The sequence below is a fragment of the Melospiza melodia genome, chromosome 26, assembly GCF_035770615.1.
Source record: "Melospiza melodia melodia isolate bMelMel2 chromosome 26, bMelMel2.pri, whole genome shotgun sequence".
NCBI lineage: Eukaryota > Metazoa > Chordata > Aves > Passeriformes > Passerellidae > Melospiza > Melospiza melodia.
The window spans coordinates 3,152,717-3,169,716 of NC_086219.1; the positions used below are offsets into that span (position 1 = coordinate 3,152,717).

The 17,000-nt window shown below is 45.7% G+C and overlaps 1 protein-coding gene across 1 annotated transcript in view; it reads right to left on the reverse strand.

The window, feature by feature from the left end:
• The window catches only part of MEGF6 (multiple EGF like domains 6), a 92,505-nt gene that overhangs the window by 33,485 nt on the left and 42,020 nt on the right, over nt 1–17,000 (reverse strand). The window contains exon 5 of the mRNA XM_063177104.1: nt 3,927–4,049. Coding sequence (XP_063033174.1) covers nt 3,927–4,049 — 123 coding nt within the window. The remainder of the gene's footprint in view (nt 1–3,926; nt 4,050–17,000) is intronic.

Consider the following 17,000-nt stretch of genomic DNA (forward strand, 5'->3'; position numbering starts at 1 on the left):
CTCAGTCACAGCCAGCAGACCTCGCTGCTGGCCTTGTTTTAATTACTGCTCGGGGTTTTTATTCTGTTTACAGAACCACTCTAAAAATATTTCCATTCCCAGATGCTCTGCCCGAGCTTAACATTTCTGTGACAAGGCTGCCAAGCCCAGTGTCATCCTGTACATCACACAGATTGTTGTAATTACGGCGCAGACAGATTTTCCACAGATGAGATTTCAGTGTCTGAGAGAGGGAGGTTCCTTTCCAGCCCTGCTGTCTGTGCTGCTGGAAGATGCTGCTCCCACATTCTGACCCTCTCAGGCCTGGGAAATGGATAAAGAGGGATGGAAAGGAGATTTTTGCTGCTGATTACAGCTGGGATGTGGATCTGTGCAGCTGCAGCTTAACACAGGAGTTGATTTAATACCTGATCTCTGCACCTTCCAGCTGCCCTTCTGACTTTTCCTCTCTCTTCTCACTTCTCCTTTTCCCTCTGTCTCACCTTTCCTTTAGAGACAAATGATTTGCCACCAGGAGCAGCGAGTGGATGCCCTAAGAATGACTGTGAGCAGCTGTAACTAGAACTGAGCAGGATGTTCCCTCTGCAGTGTCACAAAAACCCAGCAGTTCTAAGAAAAGGCTGAAAAATGTGTGACTGGGCAAAGAAAAGGTCGAATTCCCTAAAATGTGCGAGCTGTCTGTAAAATTGAAAGCCCCACCAAGCGCACATGGTCCCTGCACACACAGCTCAAGCCCACACAAACCTCCTGGCCTGGTCCCTCTGCTCATTATATCACCCCTGTCACTGAGATTCCTTCATTTGAAGTTCTCCTCATATAAACAGGGCTCCATCAATGTAATCCCAAACTGATTCCTCCTAACCTCAGACAACTTCCAGAAACATGTTGTGTGTTAATCCAGACCATCTCTCTGCTCCTCAGGCCAACAAAAGCAATTGGCTCCCATCAAACCCCTCTGGCCTGCATCCCTCTGCTGAAACAGTGGAGAAGGACCTGGAGATGTCAGCTTCCTGCCTCCTGCCCATGTGGTTCTGATGAAGAAAGAGGTGATTTCAGGACGCCCAAGGCCTCTCTTTGTTCAGTTTCACTCGCTGCTGCTCCTTTTCTCCCTCTCTCAGCAGAGATTGAAATAAAGACGCAACAAAAGGATCCTGGACAACGGAGCTGCAGAGCACCAGCTGAGAGCTGGGCACAGGAAAGGGCTTTTAAGCCATTTTTGGGCCCTCCTGAGTCACAGGAGGTACCAGCTAACCCTCAGCCATGCCAGCACATTGTAGGGGAATTGTGGAGCTCCAGCTCAGCGCTGCCGATCCATCATCGCAGCCTTTGTGGCTTTTGTGGGGACCAGGAAGCATTTAAAGAATGAGATCCGTGATTTGACAGCCCTTAACGAGAAACTTGACTGCAAAGGCTTCTTTCTGTACCCAGAACACTCTGGCTGAGGCACTCAGGAGCTTCCTACCACCCAAAATTGTGCTTGTCCCAGCGTGGAGCTGTGAGCTTCCCTCAACAGAAGGACAAGGATGGATGGATGGATGGATAGGGATGGATGGACAGGGATGGATGGATGGATGGATGGATGGATGGATGGATGGATGGATGGATGGATGGATGGATGGATGGATGGATGGATGGGGATGGATGGATATGGATGGATGGATGGATGGATAGGGATGGATGGATGGATGGATGGATGGATGGATGGATGGATGGATGGATGGATGGATGGATGGATGGATGCTCACTGTCTCCAGTTCCCTTCATACCTGGCCTATTCTCTATATCTAGTGGCAATATTTTCTGTTTTAACAGCACAGAATCTCTACAGAAAATGAGAGGAAATCCCAGCTTGAGGAGAAAAACAGCTTTGAGCAGTTAACCCCAAAACCCTCAGAACTGACTACAAGGCAACCAGCCTCACAAACTCATTGCAGATCCTGCAGGCTCTGCTCTCCAGGAACTGCCCCACTCACTCACGATCAGATTTCATGAACAGAGACCTCTCGCTTTTGGCAGATGAATTCCAGCACTGCACTTTATGTCTAATATTTGCTCACAAGTTTAATGCAAAGCAGGTTTGAAGTGCTGGGCACGGGCAGCGGGAGCGGGGCTGGATCCTGTGGGAATGCTCAGCCACACCAGCAGGGCAGCCTGGAGAGCGACAGAAAATCATGGAAACTCCTCTTAAAGAGGAGATTCCTCCCTCTAGAGATCCATTTAATGCTTTTACTGAGAGCTTCTGGGGCTGCTGAGCACTCCTGGTATCAGCTCCACGAGGCTGTGGGATTATCATTGATATTTTTGCCCCCAAAGGAAAGGAATGATGAGGATTCTATGGATATCAGAAAGCTAATTAATTAATTTATTATACTATATTATTCTCTAGTATATTACATTACATCCAAACTGAATCTGTTAAGCACTCAGCTCTGTATATAACTGTACTGTTTTTGTGATTGCCAGCCCACAGTCCTGACACACACACACACACACCTGGCCCTGATAGGCCAAGGAAACTAAACACCATCACTCTGGGTAAACAGTCTCCATATTGCATCCTACTTTGGCACAGCAAATGAGATAAGAATTGTTTTTCCTTTCGCTGAGGTTCAGAGAATGTGAAACCCAGAAGTATTCTTGGGAAGAGCTGTGCCTTGCTTTTCTCTGTGAAATGTGGCTGCACGGGATCGCTGCTCACCACAAGAAAGGGAGCATCATATCCCAGAGACAATTAGGAGATGACAGACCACAGCACACTTACATGTGAGCAGCAGCAGCAGATCCTCACCCCAACACAAGTGTGGAGCTCAGTGCTGGCTGCCAGGCTTGGCTTTGTCCCATTTTTGCCAACCTTTCCCTTCTGGATTTTTCCAGTGAAACGTGGGGATCCTGCACCTTAAACCTCACTTGGTTGGGTGTCATTTTTGGACTGGCCAGATGTGAGCCAGTGCAGAGCTGGGCACAGCCTCCCTGGATGGATTTTTCCTGCTCACATCTCCGTTCCCAACTGGAACACACAGGCAGACTCCGGAGCGTGACTGTGTTCCGAGAAAACCCTGCGAACACCACGGCCCGGGAATTCTTTCCACTTGCATGAAAATATCCCTCAAATAGTGGAAAAATGTGTCAAATGAAGCTGTGGGGGAGAAGTGGTTTAATTAAAACAGCCACAGATGCTGGAGGCAGGCTCTGAGTTCCATTCCCAGCTCCAGTTTGGGGCAGGCAGAAAACAACATTTCAAGGAATTGGCCCCAAAATCAGCTGCAGGGCAAACCTGGTGCCTGGATGGTGATGGTTGAACAAGCACCATCCAAGAAAATGCAGGACCAACATCCCAGAGAAGAAAGTTTTGGATTATTATGGCCACAGCTCCACACACAGCCACATTAAATGTCACTTGTCTGTCACACCTGCAATACTGTGAAAATACTGACATTTTGGGGAAATACTGAGGTCAAAATGAAGGTAGACTTGAAAATCCTCATAATTATATTTATGCATCTGTTCTGAGAATGCCATAACTCATATATCCTGAATCAAAAGCAGAAACACCAAAGCACTTGGGAGCTACTTCTCCTGAACTAGATAAACCCAGGGATGGCAAAGCAGCCCCAGTTTTATGTGTCCATATGGAAGAACAGCAAATGTTTTGAACCCAGGGATTCTCCTGAACCAGGATAAACTCAGGGGCAGCAAAGCAGCCCCAGTTTTATGTGAACACATGGAAATGTTTTGAACAAAGGGACACAAACTGAGGGAAGACACAGGGATGCAGAGGAGCCCAAACCCATCATCACTATCTCACATTCTGGGCACAGAGCATGGGAGGGAGTGATGAAATCAAGGTTTTCTGGGTTTTCTGTTCACTGCCATGGGTTTACTGGTAAGAAAGGGGCTGAAAGGAGAGGTTTGCAGGGCAGGCTTACCCAGGCAGGTCCTGCCATCCGTGTGCAGGCGGAAGCCGGGCTGGCACTCGCAGTAGAAGGAGCCCAGGGTGTTCACACAGCGGTGCTGGCAGCCCCCGTTGTGCACTTGGCACTCGTCAACATCTGCAAAAAAAACAGGGGGAAAAGCTCAGGAGAGTGGACAAGAGGATATCTGGAATATTTATTCTCTGCTGCCCGACTCTGGATCTGAGGGATGAAAGCAAAGGGAACAAGATTGGCCGTTTTGTTATGTTCAGTAAGTCAGGCTGTTTGTGAAATTCCAGGGACAAACCTGCAACCAGTGAACAAGAACCACAAAAACCGAATTTGATTTGTCAGTCAGCACAAACCATCCTCCTCCGATTGCCTGCCAATGGCCACCTTTCCCACTGACCCCAGGATAATGGATTATTCATATTTTACACTTCCTTGCTTGGCAAACAAAGTTTCTGAGGCAGATTTCTCCCTGTGCCATGATCAGAAATATTAATATATAAAATAAATATTAATATATAAAATTATAAAATTATAAATAAGCCTTCTGAAACATGGAGTGAAGATTCTCATCTCTTCTCCCATCCTGGGACCACCACACTTCCCCACGGAGAGAAAAACTTCAGCAGCTTGGGTCTCTCCGTTTGGGTTTTTCTTTGGGTTTCTTTTTGCACTTTCTTCACCTCCAGCTCCCCCAAGCCCTTCCCAGCGAGGCCAGCCCTGAGCCAGCTCAGTTCCCATCCAGGACTGTTACTGAGGAGATAAAGAAACATTTCCTGAGTGAATCACGGCAGGGCGGGGAGCCGGCCGTGTCCTCGCACGCCAGAGGTGCAGGAACGTGCCCAGTGCCCAAACCCAGCTCTGCTTCACCCACAGCCCCAATGGGCTGGGAAAAGGCACCAAAAACAAGGAGAAACGCAGCCTTGGCTGAGCCAAATTTTTACGTTCGTCAGATTAATTGCCAAGAAAATCAGCCAGCAGCAAGGGAAGGTCTGGGTCAGGGGCGGAATGGGAAAAGTGGGAAAGGTGATGCCTGTTTGAGTCTTCTGAGCTCTGCAGGGATAATGCAAAATTAGCCTTTACTCTGAAAGGCTTAAAGCATTAAAACCTAAAGCTCAGAGATCATAAAAACCCCTCCTCTGTCCCAGTGATTCCCAGGGAACCCCCAACCTTCTCTGGAAGTGCTGGGCTCCTCCTGCAGAGCTCCCACTGCAGCTGTGGTCTCCATCAACCCAGCAAAATGCTCATTTCTGTAATGCCAGCCCTTTGCTTTATTCAGCCTTTTAGGAGGTTTTGCTCTTTTCTTCCTGTTTTTTTTTTTTTTCCAAGACACTTAATACTGAAAGAAAGGAAAATGAATAGATTTTTGAGGTGAAACATAAGCTTTGAGTGATGCTCTATGAAGAGTGTGCCAAAGCAAAAGTGGCTTTTCAAGGGGAAAAATGTGATGGCATGAGCCTGAGATGCTGGTCAAAGCAACCTAATTCTGATTAAATCATTTTCCTCTGCACACAGTTGGGATAGTGCAGAGCCCTAGAGCCCCTGAGGCACTCCCTGCTCATCTCTGTGGGCAGGATTAGCTATAAATACACAGAACTGGCTCTGTTCAGCTCAGAAACAGGAAAACTTGGGTTTGGGAAGGTTTTATGCAGCACAATAAAGTTTTTTGGTCTGAATTTAAATGACTATTCCACTGCTTCCTTTCAACTCTAATCTGAAACTGTTGAGAATTCACTGTCCAAGAAACTTAGTGATGTGTTGAGTAAACTTCTTACTTTCACCCCATTACTCACACTCAGCAATTTTACATCTCCTCTCTCCATGGCTCTTCTTTCCCCCTTTGTACTTTTCACCCTCTAAATCTCCGTGATTGCAGAGGGCTGTCCCCATCCCAGCCCCCTCCTGGCTGGGGAGAGCAGCCATAGAATCACCCATCACCTTTCCATGCCACCCCCAAATCCCAGAGCCCCTCCTGGAGCCTCTCCCTGATCTCCTCTGCAACACCAGGGAGATTTTTGGGACACCCTGCACCATGGTGTGACCAAAACAAATCTGTCCCCAGGGGCAGAGAGAGGGGGCAGATCCACCAGCCAAGCCTGGCACCCGCAGCACATCCAGCCAGTGAGTCAAAGGGAATACGGACTGGTGTGGCATTCACATTCTCTGAAAAAAATCCCTTGGCCCAGGATTTTCTTCCTGGGAAGCTGAGGAGCCCCAGAGAAAAGGAAAACAATTCTTATCTCATTTGCTTCTCCAGTGTTGTGCTCATGTGGAATGTGTTTGGAGATTGTTTACCCACAGGTGATTGTTCCATTGGATTCTGCTGGGAGTTGTTTTCACTCTTTGGCCAATCAGGGCCAAGCTGTGTGGGGACTCTGGAATGAGTCACAAGTTTTCATTATTATCTTTTTAGCCTTCTGTAAGTATCTTTTCTGTATTCCTTAATATGGTATCGTATTCTATATTCTTTAGTATATAATATATTCTATATTCTTTAATATAACTATAATATCATATAGTATATAACTATATATTATATAGATATATACTATATGATGTCATAGTTATATAATATATACTAAATACATTTTATATAGTATATATAACTATATACTATATGATATAAAGTATATAACTTCAATATCATATAGTATATAACATATTCTATCATATATATAATAACATATATATTCTTTAATATAACCATATTCTTTAATATAATATAGTATCAGAAAATAATACATTCTATATTCTTTAATATAATATAATATCATAAAACAATATATTCTATATTCCTTAATATAAATATATTCTTTAGTATAATATAATATAATAACAGAATATATTCTATATTCTTTAATATAACTATATTCTTTAATATAATATCGTATCATAAAATAATACATTCTATATTCTTTAATATAACCATATTCTTTAATACAGAATAGAAACTATATTCTTTAATATAGTATAGTATTCTATATTATTTAATATATAATATATCCTATATTCTTTAATATACTATATTCTTTATTATAATATAGTACCATAAAATAATAAATCAGCCTTCTGAGGACATGGAGTCAGATTCACCATTCCTCCCTGCAAATACAACAGACTGGGAAGCAACAGGAGCTGCTCCCAGGGCCAGGAGGAGCAGCTCTGGGCAGGTCCTGGCAGCAGGAGCCAGAGCCCTACGTGACACCGTGTGAGCTGTGGTTCGTGGCACAGCACGGCTCTTCTCCTGCTGGAGAGCTGACAAAATCTGGTTGGAGTTAATAATTCCAAAGGAGAGCAAATGAGAAGCATACAGGCTTCTCTTCAGCTGACTCTGAGCCGTGCCAGGACAGGGTTTGCCAAGCCCTGCTCTGCATGCACGGGGCAGTGGGCACCAGGAAAAGGCAACGGAGGAGGAGCCCAATGCAGCAAGGGATGGGGATGGGGCTTGGATCAATGAGATGGCAGAAATATTGATCTATGCTTTGTAAAGAAACTGGAGTTCTGCAAGGAGGGCTCATCCCAGCCTGTTCCCTGAGCAGAAACAGTCCCTGAAACCTCAGACACCTACAGGGAGTGACACAAGGAATACAGCAACCAAAAATAGGGAAAGTGAACACAAAACAAAAAAAAAAAAAAAAAGGTTTGGTAGACACCTACATGGACTAACAAAGGGAATACAGTAACAAAAAACAGGGAAGGTGAACACAAACCCAAGAAAAAGGTTTGGTAGACACTTACGTGGACCTACACAGGGAACACAGCAATCAGACATAGGGAAGATGAAAACAAACCCATAAAAAAGGTTTGGTTAGACACCTATATGGACTAACAGGGAATACAGCAACCAAAAAAAAGGAAAAGTGAACACAAAACTACAAAAAAAAAGTTTAGTTAGACACCTGCATTGATTAACACAGGGAATACAGCAATCAAACATCGGGAAGATGAACACAAACCCAAAAAACAGGGCACAGAATGAGGAAATGGCTTTGGCTGGCTGCACTCCTTGAACACACACAGGTCCTCCCAGCAGGAACACTGATTTATCCCCAACAAGAGCTACGCGTCAGGGGGAAGAAAGTGGCAACAGCAGCTCTGCAAAGCATTAAATATTTGGTGGGGAGGCAGTTTATCTCCTTGCAGGGCTGAGGAGGAGGGATGGAGCCCAGCTGGGAGCACAGGCAGGAGGAGAGCACTGCTGAGGTTTGCTCTGTCTGGCTGAGCAGCAGTGCCAGGCTCTAATCCCTGCAGCAATTAGCCTGGATTACAGAGCAGGGCTGCAGGGAAAAGGTTAATTAAAATCCACCCAGATGAGCATGTGTGGGATTCAGTGAGTTTATCTTTCCAGTACCAGTTTGCTGAAGATAATTCAGCAATTTCAAGGAGTAAAAAAAACTGAATGGAGAGGATACAAGAGTCCCTGCTGCTGGGGAAGGGAGCACAGCCAGCCCACACTATGGACACAGATGAGAATGAAAAAATCCTCTGCATTATTTCATTTCTTGCATGCAACACACAGTCCCAACATACATATCATATATATAGTAATATATATATTATATATAAAATGTTATATGTATTATTATATATTGTATATATAATATATAGTATATAATATATCGTATATAGTATATTGTATATATTATATAATATATATAATATATTATATAATATATAACATATAATATATAACATATAATATGTAACATATAATATATAATACATAACATATAATATATAACATATATAATATATAATATATATTACATAATATGTAAATAATATAATATATATTATATTTTATCTATATAGCATAGTGTATATAATATATATATATTATAATATATATGTTATATTATATCTATATAATATAACATATATATAACCTATGTAATAACCTGAGGAGTTCTGATGCCCTGTCATTTCACACTCCCTGTGTGCAGACAAATCAGCCATGGCAAGGTCCAGCAGTGCAAGGAGGCCATGGGAGAGGACAATGCTTCATCTCCTCTCTGCTGGCCTGGAAGTTTTTTCCTCCTCTAGGCTGAGGAAGGTGAGTGACTCACTGGAGGAAAGGAAAAGGACATTTGGGGCAGGCAGAGCATCTCCACACCCTCAGCTTCCATCTCAGCCGAAACCAGGCATTTGAGAGAGCACTTGAAGAGCTGCAGGGAGCTATTGAGGCCAATATTCCTTCCAGAGCAGGTAGGACATGCCCAGAGCTTCCCCACACCACTTGTGCCATTCCCAGCAGAAGATTCCAAAGGAATGGATGCATCACCTTTAGAACAATCTGCTGCAGTGCAAACTCTGCTTTGCTTTGCATCAGCTCCTGGCTTTGTCCTCAGCTCACCTTCTCCTGGAAGAGTGGCCCAGCTCCCCCCTGTGCTCCCCTGAGTGCCTGGGGATGGGGCTGTAATTAGGAATTACTCAGCACGGAGCAGAGGTGCAGGCAGCAACAAGCACCCGGACTTGCTCCGGGCTTGCTGCTGCTCTCACCCTCTCCAGCCTTCTCTCATCGCTGTTTTTCACCCCTGTGCAGGCTTCACTCTGAGCGAAAGATCTCCCTGTGGATTCCCAGGCATGGAGCTGGGAATGGAGACCCTGTATTGGTGAAATTTTGCCCGGCTGGCAAGAGGAATGATGAGCAGGAGTGTTATAAAAACTTCTTCCAGTTAGGTCTAATGAGCTCTAGGATGCCTATAACATACTTAAGATAGTTCAGCTACTCTTAGAGGCACAATAATTAGCAGGATGGCTTTTGTTGTATGTTAGAAACAAAAAGGTTTACTAAATGCAAAATAACAAACAGAAAAACTAAGCCATGTGTTAGACATTCCTGCTTCTGAAAAACACCTCATAAAAGTAATTTAGTCTCTTTGTTCATTCCTTTTTTTAGTGAATTGCCTAGGCAAGACTTTTTAGCTTCTGTCCAATTAGCTATCCTTACATTTGAAGTCCCCTAAGTCCTATGAAGTGTCTTTTCAAAGAAAGAAACTTAAAGAGTCAAAGAAAGAAACTTCTGGACTTCTTTCCTTTTAAGGAGAAAAAAAAATGATTTTGTCACTCCATCAGCAAGAAGCACACTCTTACACAGGACTCCATGATAACAGAAGGCTAATTAATCACTTTATTATACTATATATGTTCTATACTGTATTACACTACATCTAAATTGAAACTGAACAAGAACTCAACTGAACAAAATCTCGTGACTTTCTCCTGACTGTCAGGACACAGCTTGCAGAGATTGGCCTAGAAAACAAAACACTCACACCAGAATCCAATTACCAAACCCCTTCAGGTAAACAACTTTCCACAATGCATTCCACTTGTGCACAAACACAGGAGCAGCAAATGAGACAAGAATTGTTTTGATCATTCTATTCTCTGCTTCTCCAGGAAAAAACACTGAGAGAGAGAGAGAGAGAATTTTCTGTGTTCAGAGAATGTGAATCCCACAGCTCTGGGGTAGCTGTTGAAGGAGCTGATGGAGCAGGATCAAACAACAGCTCTGCTGGTTTCTGGCTGCTTTAGAGAGGATATCCCAGTGATGATGGATGGTGAGCGCCCAGCAGAGCACAAAGCCCCTCCTGTAAGGGCGGCTGTGTGAGGACACAACACCCAGGGCTGCCATGGGCCATTGCAGTGAAACCAAGTCTCAGGAGTTTGCAGTTTATTGCAGCTCTGAGACACATGAAAAGTCTCTGTTCCAGCCCTCACGTTCAAAGAATGAGTTGGAGTTCTTCAGTTCTCGGTCGCAGAGTTGTTTGTTGTATCTTATCTATAAAATTCTTTCTCCTGTCCAGCCGAGGTCCATCCAGCAGGACAATTCCAGGCACTCTGCCTGCCCCCAGGGCAGCGTTATCTCTTTATACTACAAACTAGATATAACACGTTTACAATTACTTTCCAATATCTCTCACCTATGTTAGACAATGAGTTTCTACTCTAAACCAATCCAAAAGTGCCACCATCCCAGCAGAAGATGGAGGTAGAGAAGAAGAGGAAGAAAGGCTGGACACGCCCGAGTCCCTCCATCTTGTCCCCAAAACCCCCATTCTAAAAACCCCAAAATCTACTTTTTCACCTAGTGATAATTTTATTATTACACTACTTAAACTTCTGTGGCTTTCAGGCCTTCATACAAAGCTGATAATTCGCTCCACGGGTCATAATCAAACCCCCAGGTGTTCTGGGCTGTGTGCCAGGGTCTCTGAGCCCCCTGGCAGGGGTCCTGGCACCTCTGGACACCCAGAGGGATGCGCTGAGTTCTGACAACCAAGCCCCAGCAGAGCCCTGTCTGCACACAGGGAGCACATCAAGGCACCCAGAGCTCAGTGAGAGAGCAGAGAGCACCTCCTCCCTCTCCTGGCACGCTCAGAGCTGCCGGTGATGTGCTCACAGCAGAGCTTTGTGCCTTGTGGCAGCTGCCAGCTGAGGGGACACGGCTGTGGGGACGTGTGTGCCGGCTGGGCGGATGGGAACTGTGGGGAAAGCAGCACGCTGACCCTAAAAATCACACCCAGACAACATCTGGGATTCTGAAATCACACCCAGACAACATCTGGGACTCTGAAATCACACCAAGAGAACTCCTCTTACCTGCCAGAGAGAAGCTCAGGCATAGAAGGAGAAATGAACCAAATTAAGCAAACCCACAGTTGTGATCACAGGGGTCTCAGGATGAGGGAAGAGATGAAGATCTAACTCTATGTTTCAGAGGGCTTGATTTATTATTTTATGATATATAGTATATTAAAACCATACTAAAAGAATAGAAGAAAGGATTTCATCAGAAGGCTGGCTAAGAATAGAAAAAGAAGGAATGATAACAAAGGCTTGTGGCTCGGACTCTCTATCCAGCCAGCTGGGCTGATTGACCATTAATTACAAACAACCAACATGGGCCAATCACAGATGCACCTGTTGCATTCCACAGCAGCAGATAATCAATGTTTACATTTTGTTCCTGAGGCTTCTCAGCTTCACAGGAGGAAAAATCCTAAAGAAAGGATTTTTCATAAAAGATGTCTGTGACACAGAGTGATACCAGTTTAGGATAAGTCACAAGATGGATAAAAACCCATCAGGAAACCCCTCAGCTGTGCACCTCACACCAAGGATAAAGATAAAGCCAAGCCTGCACAGAGCTGCCTGTCCATGGAGCTGAGAGGAGCAGAAACAGGATCAGGATCCTGAGGATCTGAGGAATTCTGCACTAGGGAGGGGAAGGTTGGATCCAGCACAAAGCTGGATCTCAGGAGCTTGTCTTGGGGAGTTACTTTGAGCCAACACAGTTGGATGGAGACAGCAAAATGTGAGCTCGAGACAAACATCTGATCTATAAATAACAATGCAGAGACTCGCCCCTTTCCAAATCTCTGGCACATCTCACAACTGTTCTGATATCACTGCTTGGGGCATTTATTTATTTATCAGCATTATCCCAGGATGAGATAATGCATTCCTTGATGTCTGCATTACGCCCAAGCATCCCAATTCTTCAGTGACCTTCACATATTCTCTGCTATTTCCTAAATCCCCACCAGCTTCTCCTGCCGTGGAGGCAGCTGAGCACACGCAGAGGAGGAAGAGGAGGTGCAGTGGCAGAATTCACACCTGGCTCCGTGTCCCCAGATGCCACCCCACGTGAGCCACGTGCAGAGGGAGCACCGAGGGCTCCATCCCCTCCACCTGCTCCACGGGAAGCCTGGCCAAGCTCTTCCCACGCTGCAGCAGGCTGGGAATTGCTTCCAAAGGACTCTGAGGCTGAATGTTCCAGGGCAGTGATCCCTGGCACGGCTCCTCTGCCTGAATCCCCCGGCCATGCCCAGCTCTGCTGCTGCCAGAGGATTCCCCTTGCACAAACCCAACCCCAAATAACACCGAGCCCTGTCCTGGGGGAGAATCTGCTGAGCCACCCTCACACAGCCCCAACAAACCTCACTGAGACAGAAAGGCACCATTTTTTCATGTTAAAATCACCAAAATTTCACTTTTTGCTCTTCAGTGGGGTGAGATCTTTGGAGCTGAGGAAAAAAACCAATCCACATACCCCAACAAAATGCATGCATTTGGCTTTTTAAGGAATGTGGCACTGGAGCTATCTTTAACCCAGCTGGACAGCAACAGATGTGGAGAAACTCTTGTTTCTCTCCCCCCTCTGCCAGAACACAGAACTGATTTTTGAGAGTAAGAAATGCACTGAAGAATAATAATAACAATAGTAATAATAGTAATAATGGTAATAATAATGAATATAACAGGAATATAATGATAATAATGATAAATATAATGGGAAATAATAGTGATAATAATAATAATAACTATAATAATACTAAATATAATATAAATATAATAATGATAAATATAATGGGGAAATAATAATAATAATAATAATAATAATAATAATAATAATAATAATAATAATAATAATAATAATAATAATAATGTAAAAATAAAGATAATAATACAAAGCACAGGCACATATACAGATATACAGTCAGGTCACCAATCTGTCACTTGGGTGGCTGCCAGCCTGGGACCCCCACCCTGCATCTGGGGGATCTGGGGACAAATCCCTCGAGGCAGAGCCCTGTTATTATGTTATTTTATATATATATATATATATATATATATATATGTTATAATGTTATTATTATATATAATATCCTATTATGAGGGAGCCCCAGCCCGGCACACAGAATCCATCACCTGGTTCTACAGGGACCATCCCAGGGCACGCACGTACCTGGCCGCAGGTCGGGGTACCCTGCTCGCCCCAGGTAGCAGGGGTAGCAGCTCCTCCACAGGTAGCGGTAGTGCTCGCCCGAGGAGCCCGGGATGCCGCCCAGGCAGCCCAGGCACCACAGCAGCGCCCAGGGCCGGCCCATGAGCGCGGCACGGAGCGGGAATGGAGCGGGACAGGGAAGGGATGGAGCGGAGACGGAGCGGGGATGGAACGGGAATGGAGCGGGACGGGGCAGGGATGGAGCGGGGATGGAACGGGAATGGAACGGGACAGGGAAGGGATGGAGCGGGGATGGAACGGGAATGGAGCGGGACGGGGCAGGGATGGAGCGGGGATGGAACGGGAATGGAACGGGACAGGGAAGGGATGGAGCAGGGAGGGAGCGGGGACGGAGTGCGGACGGAGCGGGACAGAAACGGGCTGGAGCGGGACGGGGCAGGGATGGAGCAGAGACGGAACGGGGATGGAGCGGGACAGAGCCGGGCTGGAATGGAACGGGACGGGGCAGGGATGGAGCGGGGATGGAGCTGGATGAGGCAGGAATGGAGCAGAGATGGAGCTGGATGAGGCAGGAATGGAGCGGGACACGGGACGGGGCAGAGATGGAGCAGGGACGGAGCGGGACACGGCAGGGATGGAGCGGGACACGGCAGGGACGGGACACGGCAGGGATGGAGCAGGGATGGAGCGGGACACGGCAGGGACGGGACACGGCAGGGATGGAGCGGGACACGGCAGGGATGGAGCAGGGATGGAGCAGGACGCGGCAGGGATGGAGCGGGACGCGGCAGGGACGGGACACGGCAGGGATGGAGCAGGGACGGAGCGGGACACGGCAGTGCCGGGCCGGAGCAGGGGATGCGCGGGGCGGCTCAGCCCTGGGGGCGGTCCCGCTCCGCCCCCCGCAGGTACCGCCGGGCCCGGCCGCGCCCCGAACACCCCCGGTAAGGGCGGGACTGTCCCGGGATGGGCGGGGGCTGCCCGGACCCGGAGCTGCCCACGCGTGGAGAAACGCGACCCTCCCGGGGCGAGGGAGCCGCGGCTGCACCCACCCGGGGCTGGGTGATCCTCCACCCTGAAATAAACCCAAGGATTTGCCCCAAACCAGGCTAAGCAGGGATGGAAGGGAGGCAGGAGGATCAGGATCTCCCTCCCCCTCCCCGGAGCTGTGGGGTTTGGGAAGTTATTGACCAGATATTTGAACAATTTAGTAATGTAATTTGTAGGTTTTTTTAATTTTTGTAATGTTGTTTTTTTTAATGGTAGATAAATAGTTGTGAAATTTTTGTTTGTTACTGTTAGGAATTTTGTTTTGGTTTTGATTATGCCCAGCTGGGGCTGAGTTAGGGTTAGGGTTAGGTTGATCCTCCACCCTGCAATAAACCCATGGATTTGCCCCAAACCTGGCTAAGGAGGGATGGAAGGCAGGCAGGAGTATCAGGATTTCCCCCTGGAGCTGTGGGATTTGGGAAGTTATTGAAAAGATATTTGAATAATTTAGTAATGTAATTTGTAATTTTTTTTTTTATTTTTGTAATGTTTAATTAATTCTTTTTTTTTTTTTTTTTTTTTAATGGTAGATAAATTGTTGTAAAACTTTTGCTTGTTATTGTTAGGAATTTTGTTTTGGTTTTGATTATGCCCAGTTGGGGCTGAAGTTGATCCTCCACTCTGCAATAAACCCATGGATTTGCCCCAAACCAGGCTGAGGAGGGATGGAAGGGGGATCAGGATTTCCCCCTGGAGCACCAGGCTGCTGTGGTTAGACCACAACAAGTTACACAACTCCGAGGTTACACCAAGTAGGGAATGTTTCACTGTGGAACTGCCTCGTTACCATCACACCTCCCCAAAACCAGCACCCAACACCAAAATTCTGTTCTTAAAATAACGACAAAAAGCAACGCTTAATCACCAAATTGAAGCAGAAATGAGGAACAGCCACCGTGGCTTGCTCCAAAGAAAACCAGAACACTCATTCCCGCTTCCTGCAAGAAAGGGAATTTTATTTTACCTTTTTCATTAAATAAGAAGTAGGAATAGCTTATTGGATTTTCCAGAGGCAAGCTCCAAAGCCTCATTTAACTTTCTGGAATGTTTTGAAACAATGTGCTCGCAGGGCTGTGCTCAGGGGGAGCAGGCCCTGCTACTCTGAAACGTTTTCACAGTATTATTTGGCCATAGTAAAATTCCAAATTAAAACTTGTGGTTTAGGCTGCAATGAACAGCATTCCACTAAAAATTTTGAAACAGGCTGAATCCAGGAGGAAAATAGGGATTTCATGCTATTGCCGCAGCAATTTCCAAAGGAAGGTGGACTCCAGTCACGAGTCCCCTTTGCTGATTGTTCCAAGAGCAGCTTCCTAACATTGCAGGGACCACTTCAGCTCATCTTAGTATTTACACAAGGCAGCAGCCCACATGCTTCTCGTTATTATTTTCATTTTAACAAAAATAACAGACAAATTTTTGGGTCTGTTGCTTTGTGGAGGAAAAAAAAAGTGACCTCTCTGAAGGATGCTGAGAGTGTTTAGAAATGGTCTGGAGAAATCCAGCCTGATGTGGTGCACACAAACCCTGCTCAAACTGTCTGGAGGGTCCAGCAGAGTCCCCAGGGAGATGCTCAGCACTGAGACATTATTGTATTTGTGGGGAGGAATGATGAACCTGACTCCATGTTCTCAGAAGGCTAATTCATTATTTTATGACACTATATTATATTAAAGAATACTATACTAAACTATACTAAAGAATACAGAAAGGATACTTACAGAATGCTTAAAAGATAATAATGAAAACTCTTTCATTATTAGCTAATAATATAATAAATCAGCAGTTAATTAATACTTGCATTCAGAAATGTTGCACTAGCTAATCAAAGAGGCCAGAATTACTGAACAGATTGATAAACTTACAGAAAGTCGTCATCCTTATCCTCATTTAGGTTGTGTCCTACAAGTTTGGTCACAAAACTGAGCCAGACTCCAGGCTCAGAGTCCTGCAGACAGCTCAGGGGTCCAGCCCAAGCATCAAAAGCACATCAGGCTCAAACACAAACTGAGCCCTGCTTATGTCATAAGTTATGCTTGGCCAGGTCAGAGCCAGCCCCAGCTTCCTCCTCACCTAATTTACTGCAGCTGATTAAGTACCAAGAGTTGTTTGGAGTGTGGCAGCACATGAGGATCTGCAGCAGGTCATTGCTGCAGCTGGGAACCAGCCAGGAGAGCAGCACCATCCTTTAACAGGGATGGGCTGGGCCCCTGTCTCTCACAGCATTTCATTCAGATTCTGTCTTAAAATTCTTGGGCAGAGCCAAACAAATCAGA